Raw genomic sequence first — 20,637 nt, 5'->3', positions numbered from 1 at the left:
AAAAGATATAGCATAGTGTAGACATAACTTTTATATACACTGGGAAATGAGGAAATTCATGACTTGCTCTATTGCAGTGGTCTATAAATGAACCTGCAATATTTCTAAGGTACGCCTATACACATATGCAATGTTACATGGATCACTGTTTTGTATACGCTGTTTGGAACCTGTGGGCTGCAATAATTAAGCTGAATTAAAAGAGTCTGTTTCAATTGATTGTAAAGAAAGGCAACTTTCTCGCTTGTATAAAATATATACAACTTGAAGAATGATATATTCTACATCTAAACCAGCATAACGTTTTTGTCAGTAAAACAGAGGAGGAAAGCAATGACACTAATTTGCCCACCTTAAATTTGTCTTTATCCCCAATTCATGCATGATTAGCACACATATATATATTTTTAAAGACAAGAATGGGATTAATCCCCACTCCCAGACCTTATTTCCTTCTTTCCTGGGTTCTGCTCTAGAGTCCTCTTATTAATGAGGCTTTCTTTGACTTCTTTCTATGCAGGAGTAACCACTACCCACCACTTGGTTTATTTTCTTTCATAATGCCTCATCACTTCCTGGTATGCTATATATTTATTTATTAACTGTTTGTTTGTTTCTCTTCTGTCACTAAAATGTTTCATAAGTGCTAATGTTTTTCTCGCTTTTTTCATTGTTGTATTGTCAGCATCTACAAATGGATTTCTCAGTTCAGTTCAGTTCAGTTGCTCAGTCGTGTCTGACTCTTTGCGACCCCATGAATCGCAGCACACCAGGCCTCCCTGTCCATCACCAGCTCCCAGAGTTCACTCAGACTCGCGTCCATCGAGTCAGTGATGCCATCCAGCCATCTCATCCTCTGTCATCCCCTTCTCCTCCTGCCCCCAATCCCTCCCAGCATCAGAGTCTTTTCCAATGAGTCAACACTTCGCATGAAGTGGCCAAAGTACTGGAGTTTCAGCTTCAGCATCATTCCCTCCAAAGAAATCCCAGGGCTGATCTTCAGAATGGATTGGTTGGATCTCCTTGCAGTCCAAGGGATTTCTCAGGGTTTGCACTATTTGGGATAGATAATTCCATGTTGTGGGGTGTCATTCTGTGCATGGTGGAATATCAGAAGTATCCCTTACCTCTACCTTCTAGATGCCAACAGCACCCTCATCCCCAAATTGTAACAACTATGAGTTACTCCAGACATTGTCAAACATCCCAGGCAGATTGTGCGAGGAGGCAAAATGAGATTGAAAATCGCTGATCTAAAACAATGCTTGGCACAATGAGCACTCAATAAATACTTGTTGCATTAAAAAAAACCAAATGGATAAAATCAGTATTTCTTGAGTCAAAAGTTTGCCTTCTCAACAGTAGAACAGTTACAACAGAAAAATTAAATGCAAAATAGAAATTTCTCAAATAGAAAAGTTCTGTTCCCATTCAGGACTTCGAATTTGTCCTCTTTTTTTGTCTTTTCCTGCTGAATACTTTAACTAAAAACAGTTCTCATTTGTTCAGTTTCTAATTGTTTTTGCTCCCCGTGCTGATCACCATGAAAAGCGAAAGTGATCACCAAAGGACTCTGTAAATTCGAACCAATGCCACTTAAGCATTTTTCAAGCCAGGTAAGCTTTGTTGAATTCCCTTTTGAAATCCGCTTCTCTACTTTCTGCAGCAATTAGCAGTCAGAGGAAATAAATCACACGCCCTTTGAATGAGGATAAAATATTTCCCTGCCCCAGTGTTTGAGCTTTCAAATTCAGAGCAGTGGAGGGTCTGCTCCACCATATTTTCACTTAATACTTCACTGGCTTCTCTCCAAAACCTGCCTGACATGCAATTATTTGCAACCTATTTCACAGAAGGCCTGCTCCATTCATCTTTCTGTGGATCAGCTTTCCACTGAAACTGATAAAAAGATTTTACTGTGTGAAGCTTAAGTCTATAGGGTTCAATGCAATGCTAAGCCAAGGGATTTGGATTTTATTTTATTTCTTAAGCCAAGGGTTGTTTTGAGGTTTATGGGGGCAGATATGACATGCAGCAGGGAGGGGGACAAAATTAATTATATTGGTGGTTTGGTAATGATCTACTTGCAACAAAACCCTAGGTAAGAATTATGGGTGAGTGTTCACACTATAATGGTAGAAAGGAGACTATGGGTGAGGGTGATGGTCAGAAGATCTGAACTCAATTTCTGACCCTGTTATTTAAGGCAAAAGACTTTCTCTAGAAATTAGATTCCTTCTCTGTATAATGTGATTGAACTCGATAGACTCTATCACCTTAAGTCCCTTACTGATTCTTTCTCAAATATTCCATATTTCTTTAAATGACACCTGTATCCCATTAATAGCCATAAATCTGAGAGTCAGCTTTGACTTCTCTTCTCCTTTACACCTAGCTTGATTGCTCACCAGTTCATGTTAATTTCATCTCCTGAATTTCTCTTGATCTGTTCATTCTCTCTATCCTCTTGACAACTAGACAAAGCTTAATTTCCTCCAACTCTCCCCTAGCTTCCCTGATGGCTCAGCTAGTAAAGAATCTGCCTGCTCTGCAGGAGACCCCAGATCAATTCCTCGGTTGGGAAGACCCCCTGGAGGACAGGACTGAGCAACTAAGCACACAGAGATCAGCTTCATAGCCAACTGCCTGTCTCCTTGCCGTCATCTTTGTTTTCTGCCTTCTTCCCCCAAATCTGGTTCTACTGAGGTCGAAGTGATCTTGTGAAGACACGTTGATGTCACTCACGTTTAAAATTTCCTCCTTCATTTCCTATTGTTCTTAAAAAGTCCGTATTTTTTAAGGACTTCCCCGGTGGCACAGTGGATAGGAGCCTGCCTGCCAATGCAGGGGAAATGGGTTTGATTCCTATTTGGGGGCGGATTCCACATGCTGTGAACAAACTAAGCCCATGAACTGCGACTACTGAAGCCCATGTACCTAGAGCCTGTGCTCTACAGCAACAGAAGCTGCTGCAGTGAGCAGCCTGCCCACCATGACTAGAGTAGCTCCTGCTCACTGCAACTAGAGAGAGCCTGCAAGCAGCAACAAAGGCCTGTGTGTGGGCGCTAGCAGCTCAGTCCTGTCCGACTCTGTGACCCCATGGACCATAGCCCATCAGGCTCCTGGGTCCATGGGATTCTCTAGGCAAGAATACTGGAGTCGGTTGCTATTTCCTCCTCCAGGGGATCTTCCCAACCCAGGGTTTGAACCCGGGCCTCCTGTATCACAGGAGGATTCTTTACTGTCTGAGCCACCTAGCACAACCAAAAATAAAATAAATGCATACATTTTTTTAAATTTTATATCCCCTGATAAGGCCTTCAGGATCTGTCTCCTGACCATTTCTCTAGACTCAGCTCCTTAGCACATTCTTTAACATTTGTGCTTCCACCACACTAAGCTTATCGCAAACCTTTGTTGGTTGCCAAGCATTTGGACATGCTGCTGCCTCTGCTCAGGACCCCTGACAGTATCTCCTCACCAGTACTGCTCTCTCAGACTTCCCTCATGCATCTCTCTTTCAACAGGTCTGACCTCTAGGCTATGTTCTGCTTAGCATATGGGTCATAGTTTACTGTAATTATACTTATACACCAGTTTTGAAATAGTGACTGATATTTTAAATTGCAAAGTGGTTTGTTTGCAGAATCTTTCTCAATAATTTTCTCCTATTTTACATTGTCTCATTCAACTCCTAGTAGAGCAGCAGTGTTTTGGCAACTTAAATTTTCAAATCATTTCAAAGCGTTAAAGCAGTTTTCATGGAAACACACATACTCTTTTAACACTAGTTAAGTTTGAATTAATGCAATTATAAGAAGTACAGCTGACATAATCAGGTTTGCTGTTGAACACAACTAATTATTGGAAAAAGTGCAATTTGATCATTAAATGGATAAGTGCACAGGCATCAGTGGCTACCTCTTAGGGAAGAAATGGAAGGTATTGATTTATCCTGCTACTTTAATAACCTACCTTTGCTTCTAGATTATACATTTCTTGACAGAAAGGACTGCTATTTTATTCACTACAATATAACCAACATAAAGCATAGTCCCAGCTCAAACCTACTATGTAATTTAAGAAATCAATATTAAATTAGATACAAGATTTCTTTAAAAATACGGAATTCATAAAATTGCTAAATTGCCTTCAAATTCTGATATTTTTATTTAATTATAAACATGTGTTGTTGTGATTAAATTATGGATTAGGGTCAGGTTCTTACCTATGTTATCCTTGTATTGTCCACAGTCAAATGACTCTGTGAATTACATAATAAGTAAGAGTTGCGTGGTGTATGTATACTTTCCTGGTCTGGCCTTGGGGGCATGAAATGGGTGTGAGGGCAGATGTTAGTAAGCAAGACTTTCAGTAAAACTTTAAGCTTTGTGTATGAAAATATTAGCTCCAAACTTCCTTAAGTGATAAATGAGATTTCCACATCATAATGGAAATAAAAATTCATGATCATTTATTGGTAGCCGTTGATAAATAATATCAGCTAGGGTCCTTAATCCATATAAATAAAGACCTAGAATATTAAAAAGCTGTGTATGTTAGCAGGACATATTTTAGTCATCTTGCTTTTCAGCTTTCTTGAGAAGCATATTTTCAGTGAATTTCTGAGAAACTTATTTGCACTGGTGATTTAGCTCTAGGACAAATGAGAGAGAATCAGATTTTTTAAAATTCAAGGGTTTATACTATGCTAAACAAGAAAGAAGGACTGTTATCCCTACCTCATTTGAATTCAGCCAGAATAGGAAGCGGGCATATTAGGCCTGGTATTGAACAGACTTTGCAGAAGATCTTGCTGTTCTGTGCTTTTTTTTTTCTAGAGCAGGTCCAGAGCCAAGAAGAATAGTTTCCTGATGGCTGCTCCATGACCTCTCACACTTGGAACATTTCTGAGGAGGGAAAAAAAGGAGGAAAAGCAGGTGCAGCCATTCTGAACCAAATATAGAAATATTACAAGTAAATCATGGTCATGAAAATAATGGCCAACATTCTTTGAGAGGGTTCTGTGTGTTAGACACTGAGTTAAGCAGTTCACCTGCTTTATCTGGACTCTCACAACCTCCTAGCAGTGGGCAGTGATTAAAATGCAGCTTTAGAAACCAGGCTGACTAGGTTTCCAGTCTGAATCTACTTACTATGGTGTGACCTTGGGCCTTAACCTTAACCTGTGTTTCACTTCTTTGTGTGTGCTCAGCCGTATCTGACTCTTTGCAACCCTATGGACTGTAGCCCACCAGGTTCCTGTGTCCATTGAATTTGCCAGGCATGAGTATTGGAGTGGGTTGTAGCTTCCTCCTCCAAGGGATCTTCTCCTGACCCAGGGATCAAACGCACGTATCCTGCATTGGCAGGCAGATACTTTACCACTGAGCCACCTGGGAAGTACTTCACATGGAGTTAAAAGGAAGGGAATTAAAATGTTTCCATTGTATTATCTTTAGAAAGATTGGATGGATGTAGTTTGCACTAACTCCCCTGCATTATCTGAACACATCAAAAAAAATAGGTATTTTTATTTTGCTTTTAGGAAACATTAACTATGAAGGAGTTTGCTTTGTCTTAGCCTAACATAGGTGGTCTAAATCCTTCATGATTTACTAATAAACCTTCATGATTTACTAACAAATAAGATGAGACACTGTATAGAATAGTTGAAATAGAAAACAACTTCCATAGTAAACACCAGCTTTTTCCCCTTCTCCTCTTCTTTTCTGTTTACTGTGAGACCCCATCCCCTGGAAAAATGTCTGGTTAATAGAGACTCAATAAATATTCATGGAACTTAAAAAAATCCATTATGTAGTATTTTCGTAAGGATTGAAGAGCTAATTCAAGACAGGCTCAGTATTTAGCACAAAGTGAGTAACCATCCCTTGGAATCTATGGGAAATTGGTTGCAGGACCCACACAGATACCAAACTCCACAGATGTGCAAGTCCCTCACATAAAATGGCATAATATTTACACATCCTCCAGTATATGTTAAATCGTCTTTCCTGCTAAGTCGCTTCAGTCATGTCCGACTCTGTGTGACCCCATAGATGCCAGCCCACCAGCCTCCCCTGTCCCTGGGATCCTCCAGGCAAGAATACTGGAGTGGGTTGCCATTTCCTTCTCCAATGCATGAAAGTGAAAAGTGAAAGTGAAGTCGCTCAGTCGTGTTCGACTCCTAGCGACCCCATGGACTGCAGCCTTACCAGGCTCCTCTATCCATGGGATTTTCCAGGCAAGCGTACTGGAGTGGGGTGCCATTGCCTTCTCCGTAAATCATCTTTAGATTACTCGTAATACCTAACACATTGTTGATGGCATGTAAATAGTTGCTGGGCACTTAGCAAGTTCAAGTTTTGCTTTTTGAAACTTTCTGGAATTAAAAAAAAATTTTCTTGATCCTTGGTTGTTTGAATCCATGGATTCAGAACCCACAGATACAGAGGACTGACTGTACTCAAAAATGTTATGTTTTATTATCATTACTGGGGGCTTCCCGGTGGCTTCCTGGTAAAGAATCTGCCTGCAATACAGGAGCTGCAGGGGACATAGGTTGGAACCCTGGGTTGGGAAGATCCTCTGAAGTAGGACATGGCAACCCACTCCAGTATTCTTGCCTGGAGAATCCCATGGACAGAAGATCCTGGCGGGCTGCAGTCCATGGTGTTGCAAAGAGTCGGACACAACTAAGTGACTCAGCATGCATGTCCGTATCACCGCTATCACGATTGTTTTCATTCTTCCTCTACAGAGGAAGCAATTCAGTGAGTCCAAATGACTTGGCCAAGGTCACACAGCTAGTGGGTGGCAGAGTCAGAACTGAACTGTGTGTCTGCCTGTCCAGCACAATTCTACTGCGTACAACACAGCATACCCTGATCACAGCGTAAGAAGACTGTTTAAGGAGGGAAGAGAGCCTGGGCTTCAGAGTTAAGTGTGCCTGGTTTGAATCCCATCACTTCTGCATACTCTGTGAGCCCCTCCATTCACTTTCCTCATTTGAAAAATTAGTGTGATATTCCATTCGCAGCATTGTGAGGAAGATTATAGATACAGATCTAGATATATAGATATCTATATATAGATAAAATACAGTATATATTTTTCATTGGTATATAACAGGTACTTGATAACTGCTGCTCTTATAGGTCATCACCATATAATTAGCATAATTGCAGTCACAGTGTATAATACTTTACTATCAAAAATATTCTTTAAGAAAATATACTGGTGCTGGGAAAGACTGAGGGCAAGAGGAGAAGGGAGCAACAGGATGAGACGGTTGGATAGCATCATCAACTCAATGGACCTGAATGTGAGTAAACTCAAGGAGATAGTGAAGGATAGTGTCCATGGGGTCACAAAGAGTCAGACACAACTGAGTGACTGAACAACTTCTATTATATGAACAAAATATGCTCTATACTTATAGTGGAATATTATTTGACCTTAAAAAGAAAGAAAATTATTTTTAAAATTGAAGTATATTTGGTTTACAATATTATGCCAGTCTCTGAAGTATATCAAAGTGACTCAATTATACACATATATGTTCTTTTTTAATATTCTTTTCCATTACAGTTTATCATAGTATAGTATACAGTATATAGTATACAGTTTCCTGTGCTGTACATTAGGACCTTGTTGTATATACATTCTAAATGTAATAGTTCGCATCTACCAACTCCAAACTCCCAGTCCATCCATCTCCTCCACACCCTCTTGGCAACTGCGAATCTGTTGTCTACGTCTGTGAGTCTATTTCTGCTTTGTAGATATGTTCATTCATGACATATTTTAGATACCACATATAAGTGATATCACATGGTATTTGTCTTTCTCTTTCTGACATACTTCACTTAGTATGATCATTTCTACTTGCATCCATGTTGCTGCAAATGGCATTATTTCATTTTTTATGGCTGAGTAGTGCTCCATTTGGAGAAAGTTATGGCACCCCACTCCAGTACTCTTGCCTGGAAAATCCCATGGACGGAGGAGCCTGGTAAGCTACAGTCTATGGGGTCGCTAGGAGTCAGACACGACTGAATGACTTCATTTTCACTTTTCACTTGCATGCATTGGAGAAGGAACTGGCAACCCACTCCAGTGTTTTTGCCTGGAGAATCCCAGGGACGGGGGAGCCTGGTGGCCTGCCATCTATGGGGTCGCACAGAGTCGGACACAACTGAAGCGACTTAGCAGCAGCAGCAGCAGCAGCAGTGCTCCATTATATATATGTATCACATTTTCTGTATCCATTCATCTGTCAGTGGGCATTTAGTTTGTTTCCATGTTTTGGCTATTGTGAATAGTGCTGCTATGGACATAGGGGTGTGTGTATCTTTTTGGTTTATAGATCTGTCCAGGTATATTCACGGGAGTGGGATTGCTGGATCATATGGAAATTCTATTTTTAGTTTTCAGAGGCACCTCCATACTGTTTTCCATAGTGGCTGTACCAGCTTACATTTCCACCCACAGTGCAGGAGAGTTTCCTTTTCTCCACACTTTCTTCAGCATTTGTTATTTGTAGGCTTTTTAATGATGGTCATTGTGACTGGTGAGAGGTAATATTCATTGTAGCTTTGATTTGCATCTCTCTAATAATTAGCAAAGTTGAGCAATTTTTCCATATGCCTACTGGCCATCTGTATGTCTTCTTTGGAGAAATGTCTATTAAGGTCTTCTGCCCATTTTCTGACAGTTTTTTTTTTTTTTTTTTTGAGTTGTATGAGCTGATTGTATATTTTGGAGCTGATCGTATAGTAAGCCCTTGTCTGTCTCATTGTTTGCTAATATTTTCTCCCATTCTGTAGGTTATCTTTCAAATTTTTTTTAATGGTTTTCCTTTGCTATGCAAAAGCTTATAGGTTTGATTAGTTCTCATTTATCTTTTGTTTTTGCTTCTATTGCCTTGGGAGACTACCCTAAGAAAACATTGGTATGATTTGTCAGAGAATGTTTTGCCTGTGTTCTCTTTTGGAGTTTTAGAGTGTCTTGTCTTTAAGTCTTTGAGCCATCTTGAGTTTATTTTGGGGCATGGTGTGAGGATGTGTTCTAACTTCATTGATTTACATGCGACTGTTGAACTTTCCCAGCACTACTTGTTGAAGAGAGTGACGTTTCTCCATTTGATATTCTTCCCTAAAGAAAGGAAGGACATTCTGACATCTGCTATATATAGATGAACTTGAAAACATGCTAAGTGAAATAACCCATTCATAAAAAAAAGTTTTACGAGTCCACTAATATGAGGGACCTACAGTAGCCAAATTCATTGGACAAAAAGTAGAATGGTGGTTGTCATAGGCTGGGGGAGGAGAAAACGGGGAGTTATTGTTTAATGGATGTGGGTTTCCCTTTGAGAAGATGACAAAATTCTGGAGAAGAATGGTGGTGATGGTTGTGCAACAATCTTAATGCACTTTATGTTGCTGAACTATGCCCTTGAAAAAAATAGCTAACATGGCGAATTTTATGTTATCTATATTTACTGCCATGATAGGGGAAAAAGAATATATTTTTGTATAAGAGGAAAATATTATTATTGAAATTATTGAAATAAGAAATGAGTCTTAAGATTATCCGCTGCTTCTTCAGTAATATTTTTGTTGTTTTATGTTGAGTTTCACCGAGAAGTCAGTTTAGTCTTCATATTTTATAAGAGGGAGAACGTGTGTGTGACTATTTTTATCTGCAACATATGTTTCTATTTGAATTGGCAGGTGAGTATTAATCAATGTGGGTATCATTCTAATGATACTGTCAAAGGAGAAATAATATTGTTGTGACACCAAGAGAACCTTTTATTATACACATTACCTTGAAATAACATTTTTGCCAGGAATGATGCAGCACACATATGGATCATGATAGAAAGAAGCCAAGCTAAACTGCATTAGTTATGTGTGATGTACATGATGTACAGGCCAAGCTCCTGCGAGATACAAGGATATAGTAACTCTGAAGGTCATTCCAGCACCAGTATAATATTTGAAACAGTTATGCTGTTTATACATCAGGTTCTCGTTTTTATAAGCTTTCCTTTCTATGTGATTTTTTAAAACTCCTGTAAAGCTTTTTTTTTTTGGAGAGGAAAAGGTCCCTTTTGTTTAAATTGTCTTATCCTCCAAATCCAAACCATTTTGTACTTTGAAACATGACTTGCTTCTGACATTGAAACTCTTTTTCTTTCTTTTTGAAGTTACTATAATAAATGTTAAATTTTGAGAAAAAGTTTAATATACTCATAAGGTCATCTGTGTGTCTGTTCTATTTGCATCTGTTTCAGTCTCATTACCCTCATACTTATTGATGTTCTCTTTTATCTCTCGCATTAGTTCTGCCTTGATAAAATACCAGCTCTATTTGCTCACCTTAGGTTCCTTTCTGGACTTATATCAGACCCTCTTGGGCAGCAGCAGGAGCTGTAGGCCTCTGGTCTCTGATCCAAACTCCTCCAAGGCCTTGTTTTCTCTCTAGACACAAGAGTGAGCATTTTTGCCCATCTCTTCTCTCTCTAGAGAACCCCTAGCCTCAAAGTACTGATACTGCTAAACTTTCTAGCAGTATCCTGTTAGAATGTTGAATGTTTTTGTTGGGAGTTTGGAGAGAGTGAGTCTCTACAAGAAGTCTCTCTTGTTTCGTCTCTGCTCTGCTGAGATGTTTGGGTCCTATCTCCACTTAACTGGTACTCTTACTAAAGTAATGTTTTCAGAGAGATTACAAGGGTGGCTATTTGCCAGATTCTCCTGTACTTGAAAGTAGTGGCCCCTTCACATAAATAATATATAACAAGGGGGAAAAAAATCAAAATCTTTTCTTCTCAGAATTCTTTATACCTGATTCTAGTGAATTCTAGCATCCAGTGTTACATACGTGAAATTTAATTCAAGTCCTACTCTCACTTGAATTTTTTTCTCTCAGGAATCTTATAAGAGTTTCTCTTTATACTTAGAGTTTAAAATTTTCTCTATAATATGTTTAGGCGTGCTCCTTTTTACAATGTGTAAAACATAAAAGGCAATTAAATATTTCAGAACTAGAAAGATAAGATAATTTTATCAGTTTCATTGGTTACTGTTCTAACATAACCTCTCCACCTATTCAGATTCCTTCTTTCTAGATTAACATTCCATATAATTTATCTTTCCCTATTTCTATCCTATTCCTTTTTGCACTTCCTTCTCCCCTTTGGGACCATCTGCCCTCTCAGTGGGCTTCTCCGGTGGCTCAGCGCTGTGTGCATGCATGCTAAGTCACTTTATCATGTCTGACTCTTTGCGACCCCGGGGACTGTAGCCCGCCAGGCTCCTCGGTCCATGGGATTCTCCAGGCAATCCTGAAGTGGGTTTCCATGCCCTCCTCCAGGGGATCTTCCTGACCCAGGGATCCAACCCACATCTCTTATGTCTCCTGCATCGACAGGCAAGTTCTGTAACACTAACGCCACCTGGAAAGCTCCCAGCCTTCCGGGCAAGGTACGTCTTCTAGAATTACTTTTAATGAGGCTCTTTTGGTGGTAAACTAAGATCTTATTTTTCTAAAATGTGCTTATTTTACCATCATTTTTGAGAAGGTTTTGCTAGGCAGGCCGACAGTTATTTCAGTCATTTTTCTCTCAGCTCTCTAAAGGCATTACTCTTCTATATCATGGCTTGTGGCAATGCTGAGGTAAAGGCAGCTACGAGTCTAATTGCTATCCCTTTGTTGGTAATGTGTCTTTACATAGTATTTTTATTATTTTAATGCTTGGCCTCAAAATTTTGACAGGTATTCTTAATTGAAAAATATCTAAATTACATCAATGCCTTTACATTTTCTGCAACCCTACAAAGATGCTTAGAAGTTTAAAATACTTTTAAAATTGCCCTGTCCTCTGGTATCTCCTACTTCCTCTCAGCCATCTACCCACTTCAGTTATTCATGTATCTAGGGTACACAGTTTTTAGCAAAGGAACCAACCAGTGGAAGGTTTTAAGGTGAGAGTGTGCCCTGATCAAGGACCAGGAAGGAGTCAGATACATGCATTACTCTTTGTCCCCTTTCAAGTCTTTGCTTAATTTGAGAACTTCCCTGTGTCTTATTTAAAATTTCTTACCTTTTGAATACTTCCCTTATGGCTGTATTTTCCTCCATACCACTTACTACCTTTTATATACTGAATAACTTACTTATATTCTTCTTCCTCCACTAAAATTTATCTCCATGAGAAAAGGGATTTTTAAAAACATATTTTTAAAATTACTGTATCCTCAACTGCTGGAACACTTTCAGGCTTATAATAGGCCCTTAATCATTTGTTAAACATTCATTGAATCCAGGCCCCAAACCCGCATGAGAGCCAATTACTGTTCTGGAACTATTAGGGAACATTCCTTCCTGCCCCCGCTTTTTTTCTATCATTACCCAGAGCCATAGACAAGACAATTTTTACTGCTGTCTCTCCCACTGGAGCATTATTTGTATTGAACCAGTTCACCTTTCCTTGGGTGTACTTCCTTTCTGTTCCTGGTTTTATGCTGTTTGTCTAATCAGGCTCCCCCTACTGCCCAGAGGCCTCGCCCAGATCCACGCCCTGTCTCCCTATTGTGAACAGAGTTCCCATCTTCCCAGGACACTAGTATTTGTAGATGTCTCCAGGGTAACTGGTAGTTGCAGCCTCCAAACTTAATTCCCTGGTCTGAGCTTCAAGTTTACTCCAGACCTCAGAGGACTTCGTAACCATTTTTGAAGGCTTATTCATTCATTTAAATAGTTTTAAATGTTTTACCTGTTGTTTTGTAAACTCTCTGCACCTCTACCAGCAAGTTGGGATTCATTTTTAACGATCTGAGGAATATGCCTGAGGCGGCGTGCTTTTCCTCTATAGTTGTTCATTCCGTATCTTTCCTGTTGTCATCGCTGAAACCTTCAAAGCCACTGCCACAGTAGCAAGTGCCACTGGGGCCGTTGTGTGGTCGTGTTCAGGGAAACCATTAAAGTGAATTCAAGACAATAATTCATCAGATCGCAGGGACTATCTGCTTTATTGTTGATGTTCTCTCGAATAGAAAATTTCTGCCCAATTCTGTACCTATCGTCCAAGGGTGGTTTTTATGGCCTATACTGGAAACCAAGACACTGAACAAAAATGAAAAACTGTATTATACAGAAAACATCTAACTGACAATCTCACGTCTATTTCATTATCAAAGCTCAAGCTACTGTGATGCAGGCAATCTTGGACAAGTAGCTCAGGAAGATTCAGTGATAAACATGGAAAATTGGAAGGAATCTTCCAACGTGTAGTTCAATGTTCTTCAAAGGGCAGTCTAAACACAGACTGATCTCTCAGGGGTCAGATTATTTAGGGATTCTGGTTTCCTATCCCCTCTGTAACAATTCACCACAAATATAGTAGTTTAAACTAACACAAACGTATTGTCTCAGCTTCTGCAGGTTAGAAGTCCAGAGTCTCCGCTTACTAGTCTCACAGCTGAAAGCAAGGTGTGAATAGAGCCATGCTCCTTTCTGGAGCTTTGAGAGGGAAAGCCATTCCTCGCTCTTTAGGTTGTCGGTACATATCTCCTGCCAGCCTGTTCTCACCTTCCGAAGGCCACTCACGTTCCTTGGCCCTTAGGCCCTCTTCCTCTCTCTTCAAACACCAGCAATAGTGAGTTAAGTCCCTCGCAGTCTTCACCTATCCTCTGCTCTCTTCTTCTTTGAATGGCGAATGTGATTAGATTGGGTCCACCAGGATAATCCAGGATAACGTCCCCATCTCAGAGTCTGTAACCTCAGTCACATCAGCAAAGCCTCCTTTGCCTGGTGAGGTAGCATACTCACAAGTTCTGAGGACTAGGATGTGGACATCCTTGAAAGACCATTTTCTGCCTATTACAGTGAGCAAAAATCCAGATTATAGAAACCAGGAGAAAGTATATTAATAATTAAGAGGTAAGTCAGGATTGCTAATGGCCAGAGATACTTTCCAAAGCCCAGACATCTCTCCATTCAGAAGGACAGCAGGCTATTAGCAGAGAACCATGAGTCAGACTCAAGGATTAGGCCCAAAAAGGTGGGATCTGGCATTAATAGAGTTTCCCTAGCCTGATGGCCTCTGGCAGTCTCTCCGGACACCATTAAAATTTATCCAGGCTGGTATGCTTTCCCTCTCTGTAATGGCAGAGTACTCTTCACGGAAGAAAAAAGCCCTGAGGCATCACTCTCATCTGCTAAAGCTGTTTCCTGGGCTTTCCTTTAAGAATGGTAGTGGTTGGCATTTTCAATCAATTTTGGGACTTTTGGGCTATTTAAATTATAGGCCACCAGCAGAATATCTTTTTTGGGTGTTTTCTTCTATCTGCTCTTGTAGATTGGCTAGCTGTGGTCTGAGTCCATATCTCATTGGTGAGCTTTTGTTGAAAGTGAAAGGAAGAACCAAAACATGCTAACATTTTGATTTTCTACCAATTCTCTAATTATATGTCTTGGTATGCAGAAATATAGATTTACCAAATACTTTGCCACTGGATTTTAATGGTAAACAAATCTCCAGACTACAAATGTCCTCCTGATAGCCTTCCTCCCCACCTGGCCAGTTTCACACTGTAGGTTGCATTATTTGCAGCACTCGAATTTCTAGAGACCAAAATATCTATCTCATAGGAATAAAGTTTCCTAAAAAGAACAGAAAAAAATGTGGCCTAACACATGGATATTTATGTGTCTCATACAAGAAGTCTAGGAGTAAAGAGATACTTCACATCTTTCCACACACTGCTGTCCATTGTATATAGATTTAATCTTTGTGACTAGTACTTCATGTTCCATCCTGCCTGCCGCCCCTCCAGGATTCACATTCACATTCCAGACAATAAAAAGAAGGCAAGAACCATAAGGGGTGGAGGATGAAAGAAGCAGAATCCCAGCCAAATTTGCTTTTTAAAAACTCCTGGAACCCCTCTCAGAGATTTCTGCTTAACATCTTATTTGCCATAAATGAGACATAGTTTGAAAAAGAATCTAAAAAGTAAACATTTTTGTCTATTTAGAGTTTAATTTATTTTTTTTAAATGGGAGGATAAATATTGCTCAGGCAAATAAATGGCAGTGTCTGATGATCATACTGTTATTGTAAAGAATAAAGATATATGTATGTACATGTATATATACATATATATACACATATAATATGCTCACCAAAAATATCTGTTATAACTTCTGTATGTACATTTACATGTGCATGAAAATATTTTGAGAAGGTTACACACTAAATTAGAATACAGCTAAAAATACAGGGAAAACTATATTATAGCTAATAAACAGGAATTGCCTCTAATAATAATAGCAAACATTAACAGAGTATCTACTATTCTGAAAGACACTATTGTATTTAACAAACATTAACTCATTTCATCTTCACAATCACTTAACTTACAGATGAGGAGACTGGTGCACAGAGAGTTAAATAACTTGTTCAAGGTCACAGATCTAATGTTAGAGGTGGAATTTGAACCCAGGAAGTCTGGCACAAAGTCTAGGCACTTAACCTCAAAAATATAATTTTATAGCTTGAAAAAACTAATTACCTCTCCTTCAAATCACCCCAATAAGAGCAGCAGCAGCAATAGCAACAGCAATAGCAAAGCAGAAAGAGCACACACAAACTCTAAGCAAAACATGGGCTATCAGTGAAGACTGTCATCAACCTCCTCAACCACGCCCCACACAAGCAACCTTTGGGGGATTTTTCATCCCTCCCCATGCATACAGCTAGCCTAAGAAAGCTACCCAGGATTCCAAACGTCAGCTCTAGTCTCATTTTCCTCCGTGAGCCATGCCCCTATTTCTCCTTCTCTCCCATCTGAACACAGCTGTCCACCCACTTCAAGTCATACATTTTTCTTGACAAGTTAATAACTATAAAATAATAAGATCATTATTTGCCCTAGGTGGTGGAAAAGGTCAAGAGTAGAGAAAAAGGAAGCCTATTATTCCCGTGTCTGGAAATAACTAACATTTATATGGTTTTAGGCAATGGCACCCCACTCCAGTGCTCTTGCCTGGAAAATCCCATGGACGGAGGAGCCTGGAAGGCTGCAGTCCATGGGGTCGCTGAGGGTTGGACACGACTGAGTGACTTCACTTTCTCTTTTCACTTTCATGCATTGGAGAAGGAAATGGCAACCCACTCCAGTGTTCTTGCCTGGAGAATCCCAGGGACAGGGGAGCCTGGTGGGCTGCCATCTATGGGGTCACAGAGTCGGACATGACTGAAGCAACTTAGCAGCAGCAGCAGCGAAGACCCTATGGAACATCCATATACCATTGCTCATTTAATGTGATGGTTTTCGTTCCTAGTTTACAGATGAAGAAACTGAGGCTCTGTAAGGTTAACTATTTTTTTTAATCCATCAAGTTTTCTTAGTGGCAAAGCTGATCTTAAGTCTGATTATCCTTTCCCCAAACTGCTGCAAAATCCTTTTACATAAACTTCCTTGGCCAAGAATTTCCACATATGTTCCTCATGAAATTTGTGGCTAGAATAGTGAAAATTCATCATCACTGCTGGAAAAATAAAACTTGAGGGTGAAAGAAAGAGGCTGGAGTTGAGGATCAGTTACATGTTTCAGTTTCCATGCATGGTAGCAGTATTCTGGTTAAAACAAACTAATGGGTTTTTTTGTTTTGTTTTTTTGCTTTTGGCCATTTCTAAAGTCTTTATTGAATTTGCTACAATATTGCTTCTATTATTTTATGTTTTGGTCTTTCATCATGAAACATGCAGGATCCCAACTCCCTAAGCAGAGACTGAACCTGTATTCCCTGTGCTGGAAGGTAAAAGTCCTAACCACTGGACCACCACTTAAGTTTCAAGACTTTCTAAATGTTCTTTTAGCTTCCATTTCCCTTTAGTTTTGGCACAGTCTTTTAGTTTATGCTAGCTCCTGGAAAATAGTCATTTTGGAAGTTTTATTTTTCCTTCTTTTCTAAATATTCAGCTCTTCTGTGGCTTTATCTAGAAATAAAAGATTATTATAGCTGGCTGCTGACTTGGTAATCTATGTTGGTTGTATTCATGTGTTACAAATAGTTTTATATAAAAACACAGTATATGTAAAAACAGTGTATAATTAAAAGATAAAAGTTTGAAAGGTCAAGAATGACCTTATAACAACAAAGCTTGTGCTCACAGTGTATCATGAAGAGTTTGTTGGTTTAAGAAATGCAGATGTAGAATGTATTTAGAGACTAGATGGGAAAATGATGTAAGTCTTTGTTCCCACAATAAACTTGAGTCAAAAGAGCAAACAAGATAGCTCACAAGATCACGCCACTCTGAATTCTCTAAGGAGGTTTTTATACCTGAACAGAAAAGTTTCTGAAGTTAAATATCTTGACTAACACTATTTCCACCACTGTGACCTCCTAACCTGGTTTTGAACAAGATACTGTGCAGGATTAGAACATATAATTTTAATTAATGAGTCTAGGATTGTACATGTAAAGTGCAGCAACTGGAGAAATTGGTAAAGTAAATTAAATTCATGAAGTAATTGCGTTCCAGAATTGAGAACTAACAAGAACCTGACAATGTATTTTTAGAATATTTCTTGGCCAAAAATGAGAAAAGACTCCTTTCTCTTTGCTAGCCCCCCAAAACCGACAGATTATTTCAACCCCCATTATTCCCCTTTGCTCTTTGACTCCAAACCCCTCAGCTTTTAAAAGGAGCAGTCAAAAGGAGGCTCACAAAGGTCACAAGGTCAGTTTATAAATACAATCTGCTCACTACATATTTCCTCACCTCCTGACCTGCCCTCCTCTTTTATATCCAATATAGTTCACAATACTGACATCTCACTATAACTTTTCCTTCAAATCTGGGGTGCTGAAAGACAAGCTTTTTATACCTCCCAATAAGAGTACTATAAATTAGCAAACAACCCCAAATTATCAACATTTGCTTCAAGATATGAAAGCTCTTTCCATGATTGTCTCCTTCGATAACTGATGTAGATTATTTCTCTAGCACTGAATGGCCCAAGCTTTGTAAAACCATGTGCTCTTAGATGGTATTTGTCAAATCCTTCTTTCCTGATGAAGGAAGAATAGTTTCCAGGCAAATGACCCAGAAGCATATTCACCTTCAAGTCAGGATTGTCCAAAAACCAAACTAGTACACCTTTCAAATAATGATGGAATTACCTTCACGGCATCATTCCAGCCTCTGCCTGGACTCCTGAAATTACTGAGCAAGAGAGAGAGGAGTGCTCGATACTTCTTGTGTCTCTTCACATTCTTGGGGCAGTCTCTCTTTACGTGGAATCATTAGCTCTGCTATTATATTTCTTCAGTTTTCTTGGCTCTCTCTGGAGTCAGCCAAGAGAAGATCCTGCAACTCTATGGACCATAGCCCACTAGGCTCCTCTGTCCATGGGGTTCTCCAGGCAAAGAACACTGGAGTGGGTTGCCATGCCCTCCTCCAGGGAATCTTCCCCACCCAAGGATCAAACCCATATCTCTTTAGTTTCCTGCACTGGGAGGCAGGTTCTTTACCACTAATGCCACCTGCAAAGCCCTAAAGATGTCTTACTTATCAGTTACTAGGATCATATTGGTTTTAAAGGGAATAAAGTTACTTCTGCAACTACGGAGACTATGATGAAAATTAAGTTTGTAATGACTTCAAGTCGGAAGTGAATTCATTTACAGACACACATACTTGCTGCCCCACTATCTATCACTACTTTGATTCCATCTGTGACCTAGTTTGTGGCTTGCAAAATTTTACGTCACTGTGGGAAACTCATCCTTGAAGATATTTAGCTTGCTCACATTATACCTTCTATAAAACCCTGGATACATGTGAGGCTTCCCACTTATTTCAACATCTTCTGAGCACTGTGATTTTTTTAACAAATATTTCCATTTGGCAGTTCAAAAATTTTGCAATAACAAGATTTGCATAGTATTGAAGATGAGGCCTAAGAAATCTTGGTTGAAATTTATTTAATCTATCACTGCCTCACTCCTCATGGATTCTGATTGTGAACTGAAAGACAAATCTCAATCACATGTAATTGTTTTCCATATTATAGAGATTTGCATACCACCTACTGAGAATGAGGGACAATTATTTTTAATAGATACAAAATTGGAAAGTATTCCATTTACAAATTAAAAAAAAATCTTCCCTTGATTTAGAAGCAAATGTGTCGAGAAGTTCCATAGTATGATTTTATACATTTTTACCTCTAGCTGAAGATCAGGTTTATAACCTACTATAATAGCAATGGGGTATGTTAAAGACAAGACATGTCAAGTATTTTTTAACTGACTTGTTAGAAATATTCATTCTTAAACCCCACTCCTGCTCACAGTTTCACAGCATTCCATCCTGAAGGAGAACATCCACACATCACTTCCCAAGAACACAGGTGAAGACACCTAAGCCTTCTTCCTTGCTTTCAATAATTCTGCGGTGATGGATGTTTGTAACAAAGGAACAAGAAATCCTAACAGAATGTCTCAGGTGTATTAATATGCATTTTCATTTAACAGAAAAGATGACACCACAGGCTGGGTGTTCCACGGCTGAGACCCTAACTCAGGAGGATGAGCATCAGATTCGGAGAATGATGGCAAAGCGTGCGAAAATCATCAAGGAGCTGATACAGACGGAAAAGGACTATCTCAATGACCTAGAACTGTGGGTTCAAGAAGTGGTTCAGCCCTTGAGAAATAAACAGGTAAATGCAACTTTGAGGGTCCCTCCAGCCCCATCCTAAATAGGATCACCAGAACCGGGAAATCACAGAACCCAAGTGGATCCAAGGATCCTTATCGTCTACCGCTGCGATGGCAGGAGCAATGGGCCTTCCCCTGAAGCCCTGGGTTCAAGACAGCAGAAGTCATCACCAGACTCAGACTTCTGTCAGCACAGGGACACCCAGCATCAGGGAAACTGTATTCTAAGATATGGGGAAATGGAAATTCACAGTTTTTGCCACTTTGAAATTTCAATGTGTTCTTTCTTGAATTCCCATGGAACTGCCAGCTAACTCTGAGTGGTTGAATTTTTAAGCAGTTTAAGAACAAAGCATTTAATTTGATCTAAAGATGGTCAAGTTTTCAGAAGAGAAAACTGTGGGTTTTTCCCTCCCCTATGTTGAGAGCTCAATTGAATTATGCCTATTAGCTAAGTAAAATGAAGCATAGAAATGAACCTGAGGGCTTCTTCGGTGGTCCAGTGGCTAAGATTCCAGGCTCTCAAATGCAGGGAGCCTGGGTTCGATCCCTGGTCGGGGAACTAAAGATCCCATGTACCACAACAAGATCCAGTGCAGCCAAATAAAATTTAAAAAAAAAAAGAAAGAAAGAAATGAACGTGAATGTAAGGTAACAATTTTCTCTTAGGTAGAACTAGCCTAAGACAAAACTAGAGGTGTTGATAAGTTAATGTTTCTCCTCTTTATTCAAGAACTTTTCAAGGAATTAGAATAAAGGTACAATAATTTTCTTTTACATATATGTAAAATCACTAGGGTGGTAAGTGGTCCTCACATGCAATTCAAACAATATACAAAAACATAAACCAGAATGTAAAAATGATCAGGAATTCCATGACTCAATGAT

The 20,637-nt window shown here is 39.4% G+C and overlaps 1 protein-coding gene across 1 annotated transcript in view; it reads left to right on the top strand.

Annotated features, from left to right (window-relative positions):
• The window catches only part of ARHGEF38 (Rho guanine nucleotide exchange factor 38), a 147,373-nt gene that overhangs the window by 25,926 nt on the left and 100,810 nt on the right, over positions 1 to 20,637 (top strand). The window contains exon 2 of the mRNA XM_005681342.3: positions 19,564 to 19,751. Coding sequence (XP_005681399.2) covers positions 19,564 to 19,751 — 188 coding nt within the window. The remainder of the gene's footprint in view (positions 1 to 19,563; positions 19,752 to 20,637) is intronic.

This window comes from Capra hircus, chromosome 6, assembly GCF_001704415.2.
Source record: "Capra hircus breed San Clemente chromosome 6, ASM170441v1, whole genome shotgun sequence".
Taxonomy (NCBI): domain Eukaryota; kingdom Metazoa; phylum Chordata; class Mammalia; order Artiodactyla; family Bovidae; genus Capra; species Capra hircus.
The sequence above is the reverse complement of the archived record's forward strand: the minus strand, read 5'-3'. Positions and strand labels throughout refer to the sequence as shown.